This window comes from Nipponia nippon, unplaced genomic scaffold (genome assembly GCF_047370975.1).
Source record: "Nipponia nippon isolate SJK-2023a ecotype South Korea unplaced genomic scaffold, ASM4737097v1 scaffold_2, whole genome shotgun sequence".
Classification (NCBI taxonomy): Eukaryota; Metazoa; Chordata; class Aves; order Pelecaniformes; family Threskiornithidae; genus Nipponia; species Nipponia nippon.
In genome coordinates this window covers 11755440-11770487 of record NW_028262336.1, presented here as the reverse complement: position 1 = coordinate 11770487, position 15048 = coordinate 11755440, and the positions used below count along the sequence as shown (strand labels likewise).

At 39.1% G+C, this 15048-nt stretch overlaps 1 protein-coding gene across 3 annotated transcripts in view; it reads left to right on the top strand.

Moving 5' to 3' along the window:
* GUCA1C (guanylate cyclase activator 1C) overlaps window positions 1-15048 on the top strand; it is a 47382-nt gene that overhangs the window by 12050 nt on the left and 20284 nt on the right. Inside the window, exon 2 of one of the 3 annotated variants that reach the window (XM_087757427.1) lies at window positions 304-473. In XM_087757427.1, coding sequence (XP_087613553.1) covers window positions 318-473 — 156 coding nt within the window. In that variant the 5' untranslated portion in view covers window positions 304-317. Of the gene's footprint in view, window positions 1-269; window positions 474-6218; window positions 6411-15048 lie in introns of those variants that run through there. The other 2 variants (XM_087757426.1, XM_009466724.2) reach the window with 2 other exon arrangements.

Sequence of the window (15048 nt, the reverse complement as noted above, 5' to 3'; positions counted from 1 at the left end):
ATAAGAATCAGCATAATCAGTCCTCATGCCCTGCTGAGGCTCTGTAAACTGACTGTGCACAAAGACCGTAATCAGCTGATAAAACCATGGTGCACTAAAACTGGGTGCCAGTAATCTTGCCAGGGTGCTATATTTACTTGGTCTATATTGGTAATGATCTGTAAGAGGTTTAAAGTAGCTCTCAAAGGCAGAGTTGGTGTTTGAATGATCGTTGTTGGGAAGCAAGAATGAACACTTGTATGAACAAATACTGAAAAAGGTCACCTGGTATGTTTGATGCTATGGGTGCCGCTGGATCAGCAGATGACATTAATGCTATGGAAATTCACCATTGGTACACAAAATTTATGAAGGAGTGCCCATCTGGACAACTTTGTCTGCATGAATTTAAATATGTCCTGGATCTACACGGACTTACTCCCGAAGCTAACAGCTACGTTGAACAAGTATTTCACACATTTGACATGAATAAGGTAAGAATTCATTCTTAACTTGTTGGCTTTCTTATGACTGTATCGTTTGATGTACTCAGCGACACATTTCAGAGGGCTGGCAATGCTGACCATTCAGAGGTAGTGGCAGTGATCCAGAGGTGATTCAATAGAAAATTATGGGCAAATAAGCGTGAGTGGCACGCAAAAAATTTTGAATGCTCTGTTCCTCGTACATTTTGCCATTTTGAAAATTGCATACAGTCATTCTAATACATGTTGAATAGCTTCCCATCTTTGAAACCCGGATTTTTATTTTCAGTGTGTGTTAATAATTGGAAATTTTATTTATATAACTCTGCTTGAAAAATCTTTTTTAAAGCAGTAAGTGTTTGGCTGGGTCCATAGGTATTCATGCTTTAAGAATATGCAACATAGACACAATACGATTCCTTCTGTCACCAAATAAAATATTGCTGGATTCATTCCAAGCACCTTCTGTGGCTTAGTTTGCTATCAGTCAATCCCCCTTTTCCAAAGACACATCTGTCTGGTTTTGATCCATCATCCCAATTTTATTGTTTAACATCCTAGGTCATCCCAAAAGCATCCAGTGGCTGTTAATTGCACTGCTGTCTTACGTTCTTCCAACTCAGTGTTCATACAGGTTCCTTCTAGCCGTAAGACCCATCCAGAAGACAGTGCCTTGTTATTTTCCCCTTAAGCCAAAATAACACTTTCTATCAAATGCTACAAAAGCAGTGGAGAGTCATCTGTAATTCCTACAAGAGTGTTTGTCCTTGATTGAAATAAGGTTTAGGCTGAATTGTCAATACTACATAACCAAATTCTGCTTCCAGCTAATAGAACGGATGGGCCCATCATGGTACAAAAACTTATTTGAAAAAAAAACAAAAAAGCCTTAGTGTTTTCTACCCACGTCATTGATCTCAATGAATTCAGAGATGTAATGAAAAATGTGTTATTACATTACATGAATGACTTCAGTGGCAGGTTAAAACCGGTCCAAATTGTAGCCAGCACTACTCCAGACAGTTTCAATTTCCAGAAATGGCCTTTCTGTTCTTTATTATAAAATGAATTATATTTGTTTCAGAAGATGCTGAGAGTATAGCATGAGTAAGCATGTAAATAAGCTTATGTGTTTTTACATCCAACCTCTCATTTCTTGTATGGTGCCCAGTAGACTAAGAATTCCCAGAGTCAGTGTTACACCCCCAATTCTGCTTGCTTTTTTGGTATCATGTAATTCTTTCTTACACAATCTTCAAGTACTGTTCCTGTAAAATCAGGCTCACTGCATTCTCTTTTCTTCCCCCCGCCAATTACCAGATGATTAAATATACTGATTAGAGTACCATCACCTAACTCAATAAATGTGCTAATTACAGATGATGAGCAAAATTCTAGCCCACAAACATGGAATCTGACTGGCAGAAATTGTCAATTTACTGTGTTCTTTTCAATGAATAAATCGATGCATTATGTTCCCCAGTAAAGCTTTATCAATGCTAACTTTCTTGGGTAACACGCATGGACAGTGTCTGAGCTCATCCAAGAGCTTTTTCAATTTAGCTTTAATGTGTACTGCAAAAAGCCCTTGATATTTCAGTGCTCTTGAAAAATATTTGGAAATATTTCCAAAATTTCTTTTAGACAAATACTTTCAAAGCACCTAGTGACTTGAGGATACTTCAGAAAATTGAGCCTGCAGCTGGTTTTAGTCACTTTCCAGAAAACTGGAACGTGAAATAAACAATTCCCGAAAATCAGGCTTCTGTCAAGATGAAAGCATACCAGTGCAGGACCAACCACAGGCATAGGGAAACTGAGCGTTTGCCCTGAGATTACTGAGGGTGTGGGGAGGGAAGAAGAAAGTACCCTTCAAATAGTTTTGCGCCAGCAGAAATGCCTAGGAGAACTTGCCACTACTGCTGATATTGATCTATATTTTTGAAAATATCTATGGTACTCGGTAAATGGTGCATCCAGTCCAGACAGAGAGTACAGAATAAATTAGATACAAACTTTCAGGGCACAGTTGCTCTTTACCACCTTACCCCATTCAGTTTTCTCTACTATTTGTAGTCTCTGTAATACCACATGCAATCAAATCTGTAAGAGTTTTCTTCACTTATTACTTATAATATTGAGAATGTGCATATAGACACTGACATTTGCTGTTTATATACTTCAAGCATTACAATCCAGCATGTTACAGTTGTGAAGAATACTTTTCTATATCTAGATTATTTACAGTACCTTTCTGTAAGGAAAAAATAATTTGCAAAAGTAGCTAGTCATTCTGTATGAACACAAGCCTTGGATGAACCTGGAACCTGTCTAAACAGGGAAAGAGTTCCAAACAAAAAAGGTGGGGAGATTTTTGGGTTGTTTTGTGGGGGTTTTGGGTTTTTTGGTTGGTTTTTTGGTGTGTGTGTGTTTTTTTTTTTTTCAGGGAGGGGGGGTGCACGTGTCTTTTGGTTGGTTGTTTTTTTATCGAGTTACTAATCACAGGGCCTCCCTCCCACTACAAACAGCTTAGCACCCAGGGAGTAGCTTGCTCAAGTTATCCGATGAATATTAAGACATATGCCTTAAACTTGTCAGGTTATATGCACATCAGAGTTTCACTGTTACATAGTCCTATCCATCAATCTCTGATCCCCTTCTCCTGTGTCCCCATAACTTTTTAATCAATTGGCATATTTCAATGAAATTTCAAAGAGCAGGCATTCCAGCTAATCAGTTCCTGAAGTTTTCATAAAAATTGGTAGCTGGGTAGCAGGGACACACCCAGAGAGAATGCTCCACTCATGCAGAATTCAGCTTTTATTCATCGTTTAAGACAACAGCTGGCTGGCAAAATAATCAGGCACTTGTTTCCTTTTGCCTAGTGAGGGTACAGGGTGGAGCTGGGGTCCCGGGGTGTGGAGATTCAGGGGACAAAAGACAGAGTCTGTACAAATCTAGGCTTCTGTTTTGCTGTTCCCAGAAGAGCTTGTTTAATTAATGTTCCATGTTAGGCAGAAAAAGGTATTTCAATGTTTCATCCGTTTGGAAGTCTTCCCCCCATTTTAATGAAATTAAACAACGATTTGGCCTTTAGGGCTTCATAAAATCCACTATAAAACTGCTTATGCTAGGCTTATAACTTCATTATTTAATAATGAGCTCCCGCTAAAGACCTGATATTCATTTCCAGTTCTGCAAGATGTTGTAACAATCCTTCATTAGCTACTGTAATCTAAGGCATAGATTTTATTGTATATTTTCTTAATTGAGCTGTTGCAGCAATTGGCTCAGGAAAAGTTATTTATAAAGCAGTACTGGAACGGCACATTTAGAATAGTCATATGCCTGGGACTGTATAGACTGTATCCTTTTGCGGCTGGAAATAATATGAAGAATGTGGCATCTATTCCCAGATAAAGGGCTGGCAAGTTTTACTCCTTGTGAAATCTAGTTGTATAATTTAGTGGCTGGAAAGGCTTAAACACTTAGAGAAATGAATCAAATGAACCAGAATGTTTTACCTGAATGTTTTATTTTTTCCATTTTAATAATAGAAAAAAAATAGAAAATAGAAAAAAAAATCTATTTTTAATAGCAACAGTACAATTTTTAATGAAACGGCAACAGTATAGCTACAAGATTCAGATACAACACACAGTATCTAGATAAGCTGTAGCTCAGTTTTACTTTTCTCTTGCCTTGAATAAAGTCTTGTGAGAACCTCACTGAAAAAAGTCTGTGGCAAATGAGGACCAGGACCTCTCAAGCCACAGGCCAGGATTTCATAAGCTTCCCCTTTGGGATTGACACCATGTTTGTTTAGTTTGATATGATGTGTATATTTATCTGTTGTAATGTATGTTTCCTGTGAAGTCACTCTATGGGCTTTCAGCCTGGCTTAGGGAACGAATCTACATAAGAAGAAAGAGCTGTTGGCATACCAACTTGCCAAGACCAACACATGTGGGATTTTTATGACTTGGCACCGGCTTTCTCACTAACAGTAACCTCATTCTGTTCTTGATCATTCTGACTATATCGACACTTCTCTAACAAGAGCATGACTTATGTGTAGTACAATCAAAATGCATTTGTCTTCTGGATTCTGGTCTTAATACAGAAATCCAGCTCAAGACTCCTTTCCACGCTTAGCAGAGCTGAAGGATCTTATTTCAAGATGACTCAGCTCTTCGCAGGTTAGATGAACCAAGTCTTTTCATCCTTCCTTATACTTCAGTGGAATAACAACCTGCCTGATTCAGTCAGCAGAAACTATTTAACCCCTTCTTAACAGAATAAGCAGATATAATTTTTTTGTGAAAGAAACTATAGTTTCTTTACTTCACTATAGTGAAGTGTTATAACATCTTGGCCACTGCAATGCAATTATATTTTGAAGTTGAAAATTGCAGGGTTAGTTTTCTTTTTTACTTCTGAAGTCTATATGGTTTTTTTCTTCTGTTAGAGGATCAGATTTTGTCTACTGCCATGATGGTAAAAATCACTGCCAGATCTTTGACATTACTGGATGAGGAAAAGAATTTGGGATCTAATCTCTTGCAGCGTTTATTTGCATTTAGGAAGTGAGATTTCAAGCAAATAGCAGACTTCGGTGTGCTGCAGGCTTCTCCTTGAACATGAAATTGCTGAAGGTGCTTCTATCAGCTTCCAGTTTCTATGACACTGGAAGTGCTATGCTTTAAATATTCAAATTTCTATCACTGTATTATCTGAAAACCCATCACTGAGACTGTGTGAACAGAATGTGTATGTTAAGTGGATTATGCAAATGAAGCAATATGATTACTTTTTAGTGCCTCCCCACACTCTTACTGTTTCAGAATTATATAAATAAGGACATGTTCCTAGGTCTTTTTACCTTAAGATTATTTGAGAAAAGTATTTATCACATGCTTGGTTTAGAGGGGATGTTAAGTCAAATTCAAAGTATGTACTTTTAATTGGAGAGTCGTGAAGAGTCTGCCTTCAGTTAAAAAGTCCCCTTACTGAATTTCACTAGCTCTGATTTAGATCCTTTCTTCAGGTCCTGATGTGTGAATTTTACCAGGTTTTGTATTTAAGTAACCTGTTGTTTCCTGTGAGAGATTACCAGAACATTTGTTTTCAGTGCTAATGTTATGATACTGTATGGCCTGTTCATATATTATCTTCCTTCAGCTGGATGAACACTTACTAGCACACAGAGTCAATATGCACATCATTAGTATTTTGCAGGATTTATGATTCTCCCTGTTTTCTAATGGGCTGAATGCAAAGCCCTTCAAAGAAAGCACAGCAACACCATTTCACAGTTTGGGAAGGATTCAAAGTCATTTTAGTCAGCGCATTTTTAGTGCAAAGCATTGTAAGTTTAGCAAGAGTACCAAGGCTGCAAACCTGACATAGGATCTTGCACAATGTGAGCATCAATTTCATGTTTTGTCTTCAAGAGAGACCCTGCAGAAGCAGGTTGATCCCTGGGAACACGTCGAGGTGTTGAGGTAGCTCTGGCCAGAGAGAAGCACCCACTATTGACAAGCCTGCTTGTGTTCAAACAAGTCATGAAGGAAGATCCCATGGAGTTTCTATTTTTGCCTAATCCAGATCTCCAGGGAACTTTAAGATGTTTACGGTAGCTTTATACCTCCTGGTTTGCTGGTGAATTCTAGCTGGAGGTGAGCCAGGGAGCATAGGAGCACTGTGCAAAGGCAAACAGTGCGGCGTGGATAAAGAGGAAGGGCAGAGGGTGCTATGGGTGCTGGGCAATCAGCTGATGATTTTGCTGCAACAGAAAACAGTAAATGGTACCAGAAATTTATGAACCATTGCCCCTCTGGGCAACTTACTCTCCATGAGTTTAAGACAGTACTGGGTTTATCTGCTATGAACCCTCAGGCAAACAAGTATGTTGAGCAGGTGTTTCACATCTTTGACAAGAATCAGGTAAGAAATTTTCTTGGACTATTTTCATCATGAACTGCATGTGTTAGCATGAACAGTAGAGGATTTTGGCCTAGTGATACCAAATAAGAAGCGTTATGTAACCAGGAATTGTTTGGTTTTTTTTTCCTCCTTAATTTCTAGCAGCTGTGCAGCATTACTTAAACTGAGAAAACTGGATTTGCAGACTCTTTTCAATGTCATTTAGATTGTTTAAGAGAAGAGCTCTCCAAAAATCTACTAAACAAGTTTTGTAGGTGGGGCTGGATGAGAGTCTTAAAACCCTCATGTTCCCCCCTTTCACTACTGGAAGGTTGTGTGAATATTTCTGTCTTCGCTCTCGTCTTAAAAAAATTATTTTCCCCACCATTTCCAAAGCACAGTCTCTTCAGATCTATTGAGCTGCATTTTTGGACAGTTACAATGAATCTAATTTTTTTTTCTTTATTTTATTACCACCATTTTTATTCTTATTTGGAAAGTTTGCAAAAGAGTAATATAGCAGGAATAGGCAGAAATAAGATAAGTAGATACCAGCCTTCCAGGAAGGGGAAGAAATAAGTGAAATGTAAAACAAAAAAAAAATCCAAACAACCAAACAAAAAGTCAAATTAACAAAATTAAGGCACAAGTATAAAGAGATGGAAATAAATGTTCAACTAGTGGAAGGAGGAAACAGTGTCTCATCCCTTTTTCTTACATTAACTGAAACCCTCCTGGAACTGAAATGCAAGCTGTTGGGAAAAAGTGTTCAAAAGATAGTTAAAATCTCAGCAAGAGATTAATTTTCGATCCGAAACAGAGCTGATACTTGGACAAAAACAACATATGAGAATAAATGTGGTAGTTTGCAGCTGCAGCAAGAGGGAGAAGCAAAGGCTGGCAATGGCAGCCACAAGATCCAGCCCCTCGGGGTGTCCCTGCACAGGGCCTGCCTCTCCCCCTGGCCCAGAAAAGCACTTGGACAGGAATTACTAGATAGAAATAATGCCGTGCTCTTCAGCAACCACAACAAACCCTTGCCTTGCTAACTGGAGCCACTAGGAGATGCAAGTTGCTCAGTGTCTGCTCGGTTTGGGAAAGACTTCAGGCACCAAGGAGAACATCTCCAATCAAAACAACGGTACCTAATTAGGGAAGACAGTCTCTCCTTTAAATTAAATGTTTACTGATCTCTCTCTCTATTGGCTCGGTTTTCCCTCTTTCAAAATGCCGAACTCAGTGGATTTTATTGCTGGTGGGAAAAGAAGAAAAAAAAAGAAAGAAAAATAATACTTTAATATCCAAAGTTCTTCCAAATAGCTGTGCTGTGTAGGCAGAGAAAAACAGGAAGCTAGGATTTAGAATTGGCTATATGTAACATTATTAACTGGAAAAATCCAATTTGCCTAAGCTGAAATCCTTCATGAAAACAGCCTGTGGCATCAAAATGTCGTTGAGGTGGGGGCTGATCCAGAGATATTATCCTTAACACAAAGATTTGGGGGACTTTTGAGGACCATTCAAGCCTTCTTACTCGTATGCCACATTTGGAAGTATATGATGTTAAACTTAACAATGTCTTTGTGGAGAGAGCTGTAGCATAGCCCGTTAGGAGTATGGGAGTCATTCTCAAAAACTGACCTGATCCTATAAGATATTGATTGCTCTCTGGCTTAAGCTGCACTGGAGAGAGGTTGCCGTTTTTCATGAGGCACCCAGCACCTCACAGGACTCTGCTCTTTAACTCCACTGTGTGATTATAAATGAAAAGGATAAGTGAGTGGGAGTGTCTTGTTCCTGCATCTCATACATCCTATAGTTTTACACTGGTATTTATAGCTCCAAACTTGTCTGTGCTATAATAATGCTCCTGAGCCGCTCATCTCCTTGTATAGAAGCTAATCAGTACAGAAGTATTATTGATATCTAACCCCTTCCCTGCCCTTACAGAGGAAGAGGGAATTCAGCTCCTGAAAGCTGTAAAATAAAAAGCAGGACTACAGCACTGACCAACAGCAAGGAATCTTGTATTTAATTCACTTATCAGACCAAGCTGATTCTTGTTAAGGGAGTTACTGTAAAAGATTCCTCTTCTGCTCAGGTTCTGTCACGAGGCTGGTGACCAAAACTGTGTGTTTTATCAGGGGACCTATGCTGAGAGGCGTGAAATAGGGTGCAATTGCACACAAATACAAGGTACCACACAGCATATGCCTGATAAGAAGTGCCTCAAGGAGGAGTCCTAAGGGCTGTGTCTTTAGGAAGGCTTAATCCACCTACAATGGAGAGAATGTAAGAATGGGCATGTATGTTTGTACTCTCAACTTTTTCCATCCTTATTTACAGCATAAATTGTAGCTATTCCTTACGGTCAATCCAGGATTAGTCTTCGACGTTGATAATGGTCTGCATATAATTCAAAGTCAATCACTTTGAGGATCTCCTCATTTTTCTTTTTCTAATATGCATGTTTGTAGTCAGTGGGAGAGTCTGGATTTTCATGAACTATAATTTGAGCATGGCTCTCTTTACTTCTACTTTAGCCACATTCTGAAATCCCACCTGGTTTAGAACTGGGCTTTAAAGGTAATCTCACATGAGTACAGATAATCACTAAATAAAAATAGAAACTTAGGCTGTAAGAGGCTAACCATGGCCAGTTAAATGCAGTATTTGTCTGAGTTCTGGTCATGAGCAAGACTCTCTGAACCTGAGAAATATAAATGTGAATAGGGAAAAAAAAAAAAAGACACTTTCTGCATAGTAACATGGGCGCCAACGAGTCATTACCAGGTGATGGCCATGCCCCAGAGATGCACCACTATTACAGCAAATTTATGAGAGAATGCCCATCAGGGCAACTTAGTCTGCATGAATTCAAGAAACTCCTGGGTCTGCAAGGGCTGGATCCACAGGGAGATATATACATTAAACGAGTGTTTGATATCTTTGATCTGAACCAGGTAAACCTTCTTTTCTTTATCTCTTTAGTCTCATAATATTGTTTTGTTTGTGAGTTGTAGCCTGCAGGCTCCTCTTTGTGCTCTGCTCACAAAACCGCTATTGTGGACAGGGTTGCCATTACGGTGCACTAGAGGTGAAGAAGTGGGACTGTGCTTTGAGCAGGACTCTTGTTAGTACTTTCCAGCGGCACTTAAAAAATGTCAAGAAACAATTCTGAAAATGAGATGTAATTTGCAGTTCACTGGTTATTCTTCTATCCTTTGCTTGTCCTGCGCTTGTATGTAAGCATATGACAATATTGGTATGCTCAAATACAAAGTTAGTACGTTTTTACGGCAATGTTAGAGAGGAAAATATGGTCTGCACTTAACCGATGATGAAGTGCAGCACAGATAAATGGATTTATCCGAAGTACTGTACTGAACCTGTGGCAGAGAGGAAAAAGTAACTCAGATGAGGAGATCACACACAGAGCGCAAATTATAAGACCAAACAGACTACCGAATAAAGAGGTGAAGCATCTTCTCCAGGCTAATTTACACTCCCTGCTACTGCAATAACTGCTTGTCATTGCAATCAGCTCTCTGTGATGTAGCTGGCTCCCAGACAGACAATATATATATTTTCCTTAGGTGTACAGACAAGAACGAAGCCATGGTCATCTGATACTCATGTGTAGCACCCTTCCTGAGGTGTAGAAGACCTTAGACCATGTGGTTGTGGAGGGAGAGGACAAAAGACAGAGAATCTAACAACTGACAGACTGGCAGACAAGCATGGGCTGTTGTCTAGGTCCGTCTTGAGCACTGCCTCATGCTCATAAGGTCCTGGAGCTGGCCACTTTGAGCCCTCCACTCATTGCAATGCTGGAGTATCACTGCCTGTCAGCACATGCTCTGCAGATTTGTGAGACCTTCAGATTCTGGATTAATGTAAAAGTGAAGAGAGCGGAATAAAAGCAAGTCTCAGAAAGAGCATTTGCTCACCTTTAGTTGCTGTGGCAGTGGCCAATCACACTTAAAACAAAATGGGAACCCTCTGCTAATTGTTGCTTCTCTATCTGGTGTTTCAGAGTTATGTCACCCTGTTCTGCAGGCTGTCATCACTCCTGTACGTGGAGTGGTCAAGTTGCCAGATAGGAAAGCAGCTCTTCCTGTAAGCAGTACAGGGCAGATGCTTGGGGGGACTTCATAGGTGTGTTTTAAACATAGAGGGACAATATGTATAGTGTGGAGGACAGAGAGGTAGGAGGAGCTGCACCAGGATTGTCAGCTGAAGAACATGCTGTCTTTTCAGCATGGCTTTCAGGATCACCATCCTGAAAGATCTCAGCTGCTTCATCTGTGTGACTGAACTTCCTCTTTTACCAGGAACTTTCTTGCTGCTTCTTTCTGAACTTTACCTTATCATTGTCTTCATCCTCATATTCCTCAGATGAACCAAGATCAATCAAGGCTAAAGGATGGAAAAATAGGGCAATGGCCAGGAATTCAGTCTCACAGAAAAACTGCTTCATCACCCATCATATAGCAATATCATGCGTATAGCATATAGCTAACTATCACACCTTTCAGGAACACATCCCTGGGGGACAGCAGGGTATGGCTGTAAAGTCAATACAAGAGAAAGCATTTCCCCCTGCTGTCTTCTCCCATGTCTCTATTTTGTAATGCTCGGGGTCACAGATACCAGACCAACGAGGGGTGGCCTGCTTGATTACAGCAAACTGGGTGGGTTGGAACAGCAGTCCCTCCACCAGAGAAGGTCGTCTGTGTCCAGTATCTCACTATCTGCCAAACAGGGACTGGACCACTCAAGTATAGCAAATCTACGCGTTTGTCAGCCTTCACGGCTAAGGTCTTTTCCAAACTATCACATGTATGGCCATTGACAGAAACTGTGATCCTTGAACACCTCTTGGAGGGTCTTAGCATGGCACCTCCTCCAGTCCTTACAGATATCCTTTTTTTTATTCAGATGTTTCATACCTAGGTTTGCTGAAAAGTTCAGCGCTCTGTGTAATGTGGAGCTGAGCTGTGGTTACAGCAAGGAGATCCCAACCTGTAGATTAGCTTCCAAGCTAAAAGAAAAACGAGTTAAAAAAAAAAAAAAAGGAAAAAGAAAAACAAAGTAGAGGAATGGGTACTAAAAAATACAGCAGCTGGGAATCAAGCTAGAGTGTACCAAAGCTCAGAAATCTATGCTGATCCACTAGCCTATGAGCATTTGTAAAGGTATGTTGGGTATTGAGAGGATCAACCTTGCTAGGGAAGGATGTCAGGCAAACAAAACTAAATCTGGCATATTTGAGACCAGCAGAGATTTTTAATCAGAATAAAAAAGGAAAGGAACAATTTAAGATGTAAGATATATATCTTGAGCCCATGATAACTTTCTACAGAGCTTTAGAGATTTGTTGTATTTTAATTTCTATTTGGTGTAATGATTGCATTTCTGTTACCATACAGCCTTTTTTTCTTGTTCTAACATTAACAGCACTCTGTTTTCATAAGTTTAATTATATTTTTTTTCCTTTATTACCAAGACAAATGACCACTATTTTTAAGGTATACTTTTAGAAATAACAAGCATCAATCAAACACTTTTCAAGTACATGGTTATGATGCTTTTTATGTGGTTAAGCTGGGAATAAAGTGGCAACAGACCAGCCTCTCAGGGCAGGAGAAAGTAATATTGTATGTTTTTGATGAGGGAAAATAAGAGGATCTCCTTATTCCCTACGCTCACTTTTTGTCCTATACCCTTTCTACAGCTCTTTCTCCTCCCTGGGGTTTTTGGCAGAAATGTAGGCTTTGATCCTGAAAAGTGCTTTTAGTTAAGTACAGATGTGTGAAGAGTGGTCAATGGGTGGCTGACTGGGAGTATGACACTGTCAGCTCTGAAATAGCAGCTATGATTGTACAAATAAGGGGTCATTATCCTTCTATGACATTATGTAGAACATTTAGGCACTGTGCAATATTAAACAGATGATAAGCTTTCATCTCCAAGCCACAGAAGTTAATGCATGCAATCACTTGCAATGCATGCAATAACGCACGAATTCAGAAATAATTTGGTCCTTTGAGTTTTTGCTTACATTCAGTTTCCTTCAGTATTATAGCAAATTCTCAGGTTTGCAGATCAAAGTTTTATTTCCTTTGCTATTGTATTCTTGTCTGGTTGTTGCTTTCTAATAAAGAGGCCATTATCCCAGTGAAGCATACAAAAGTTCTTGATAAAAAATATTTCCTTTCTCTTAATAGTACCCTTTCTATAGAAGTGCTGTTTAGCTAGACAGCTAGCAAACTTGAACCTTCTCCCATGCTTCCCCCAGCTGACTTTTATAGATATATGACCTGATTTTTTCCTTATCTAACTTTTTGTGGCCAGACAACACCATGGTTTAATAATGGGGCTTTTACAGTTTAAAATTGTTATGACTTCTATTGCTGAAGCTTATATATAAAAGCATACAGTTTGGGGACTAGTTTACAGTTGATCTAAATCTAAATAACTCATTCTGGAAAACTTAAGTCATTTAATAAGGTCTTCTACTCTCAGCATAAAATATATTTTTCTCACGTAGTCTTCTGTTTTCTCACAAATAGGAATCTGCTCAGAAAGTTGTGCTACAGTTAGGTCTGAGATTAATCTACAATTCCAATTATAGCAGCCTAATGCTCCTTGAGTTAAGCTGGGGTCATCCATGCTTGGAGGTCTTCTATCATAGAATAAGATGATAAAACACCCTTAAAAGGTGCATAGACTTTCTCCTTTGTGTTTCATGTATGCCCCGTTTAAAACCTCTAGGAGGTAAGGTGTGGCATAGTAACTGCATAGGATGCTAATGCAACTTGGCAGGGCAGGTGGTGGCAGTGTGGTAATTACAGTTGTGAACTGCATGTCACCTCCTTGTCAGCCTTGTTGCTTCCAGCTGAAGCCTGTTACAGACATCCTTCTCCTACTTAGGATTTCTATCTTAAAAAAAACCAACTTGCCCATAAACTGGAAACAGTTAAAAAGAAATTATGGCAGTGTGGTAGTTTTTTTGACAATTTGTGATAGATTGAAAGCCTAATCGAAGTTTATTTCACTCAAGTCATCTATACAGATACCAACAGGAACTCAGTTGCAAGCCAAACCTTAACATTCCCTGGATTTCTTTAGGTTGGAGACAATAGAGTAGTTCAACTCCCCACTCATGGAAATGACTTATGGTCAGTGGACGTATGACAGGGAGGGGTACATCTTCACAGCACAGTTCAATGTCAGGTAGAAACTGAGGTTACCTCAGGGCTTGGCAGCAGGCAGATCATGTAAGCTCAGAGCATTGCACTAACTTTCCGTGCCAAAGAGGCAATGCCACTGTGGCTGTATGGCTTCTTGGACGCAGTTATCTTGCGTGTTTATGTGTGGCAGAGCATAGTACTGTACAGGTATTCACGCCTCTGGCTCAACAGAGTGCACCTGTTCAATGCATAAAAGCTGTTTCCAGTCAGTGCCTGTTTCCGCTGGAGATTAGTGACGTAGGCTATGTCCTAAAAGCTTTCTTCCCAGGAACATACTAAATAAATAGTAACCATTTCTGGTGTGTCTCTTGTGCAGACCACCAGCTGTTTCATAATTAAATGACCTTATATACCATGTATGCAGATGTCTTTAATTTTTCCACATTTCTTAAAAACAAGGGTTCTATGGCAAGACTTTTCATCCTTTCCTTGACCTCTGTGGGATCCTTTGCTAATAATTAAATAAACAAAGAAATAAATTAATAGGTTAGAGAAGTTTGAAAGTTGCTCTTCATCATTCTTAGCTCCAGTGAAAAATAAAGATGCTGACCGTTCAGAACTGCAACTGCAAAGTTAACTTTCCTTGAGATTATCATGAGGAGTGCAGGAGGTGGCATTTAAGCAAACGTTTTATTCATGACTCATACATTAATACTCGTAAGCATTATTTATACAATGGCATTGGCAGTATAATAAATGGTGGGTTTATCTTTTGCCACAGCTTTCCAATGAAAACCTTCAAAAATAATGGTTTTATTAAAATACAAGTGCAACAGAGTTCATTTCTTAAAAGATCCCCTTTATTAGGTCATTTTAGGGAAAAATTATCTCAGTCTTCTTCAGCCTTAAGCTATTTGTAATATGAAAATTAAAAAGCTGCAACCACACACAAGTAAACTGAATTCCTCCTGCTTTTTTTTATTCCCTCTGCATCTCAGTCCACGCATAGCTGTCATGCAGTCCTAGTTCATGCAGCCTACTGTTGAATTTTAGAGAGGAAACAGTTATGTTTATCTAAAATACTTCAGTAGTTGCCAAGTATACTGATGCGTATTTGGTTTTCTGTGAGAATACGTATCATATTTCAGAGAGCTTATATCCTTCAAAATGAGGTTACACTAATGTTAAAGGAGAGAGCATATCTAGAAAAATAATGTCTGATGTATCCATAATATATTGGAAGTGTTAGTTGCTCTTAAACAGAACTAAGGAAACATTCTATAGTCAGCACTGCTACTACCTAACACTTATTCTAAAAAATATTCTTTCTTTAAATCAGAAACCCAGATCATTGTCATCCACTTCCACTGCCTTCCAGATAGGTTTTGCCACCACTAAAAATAAAAATTGAACACTATAAGAATTGATTGATTGATTGATTGATTGGGTTCTTATGACCTGTG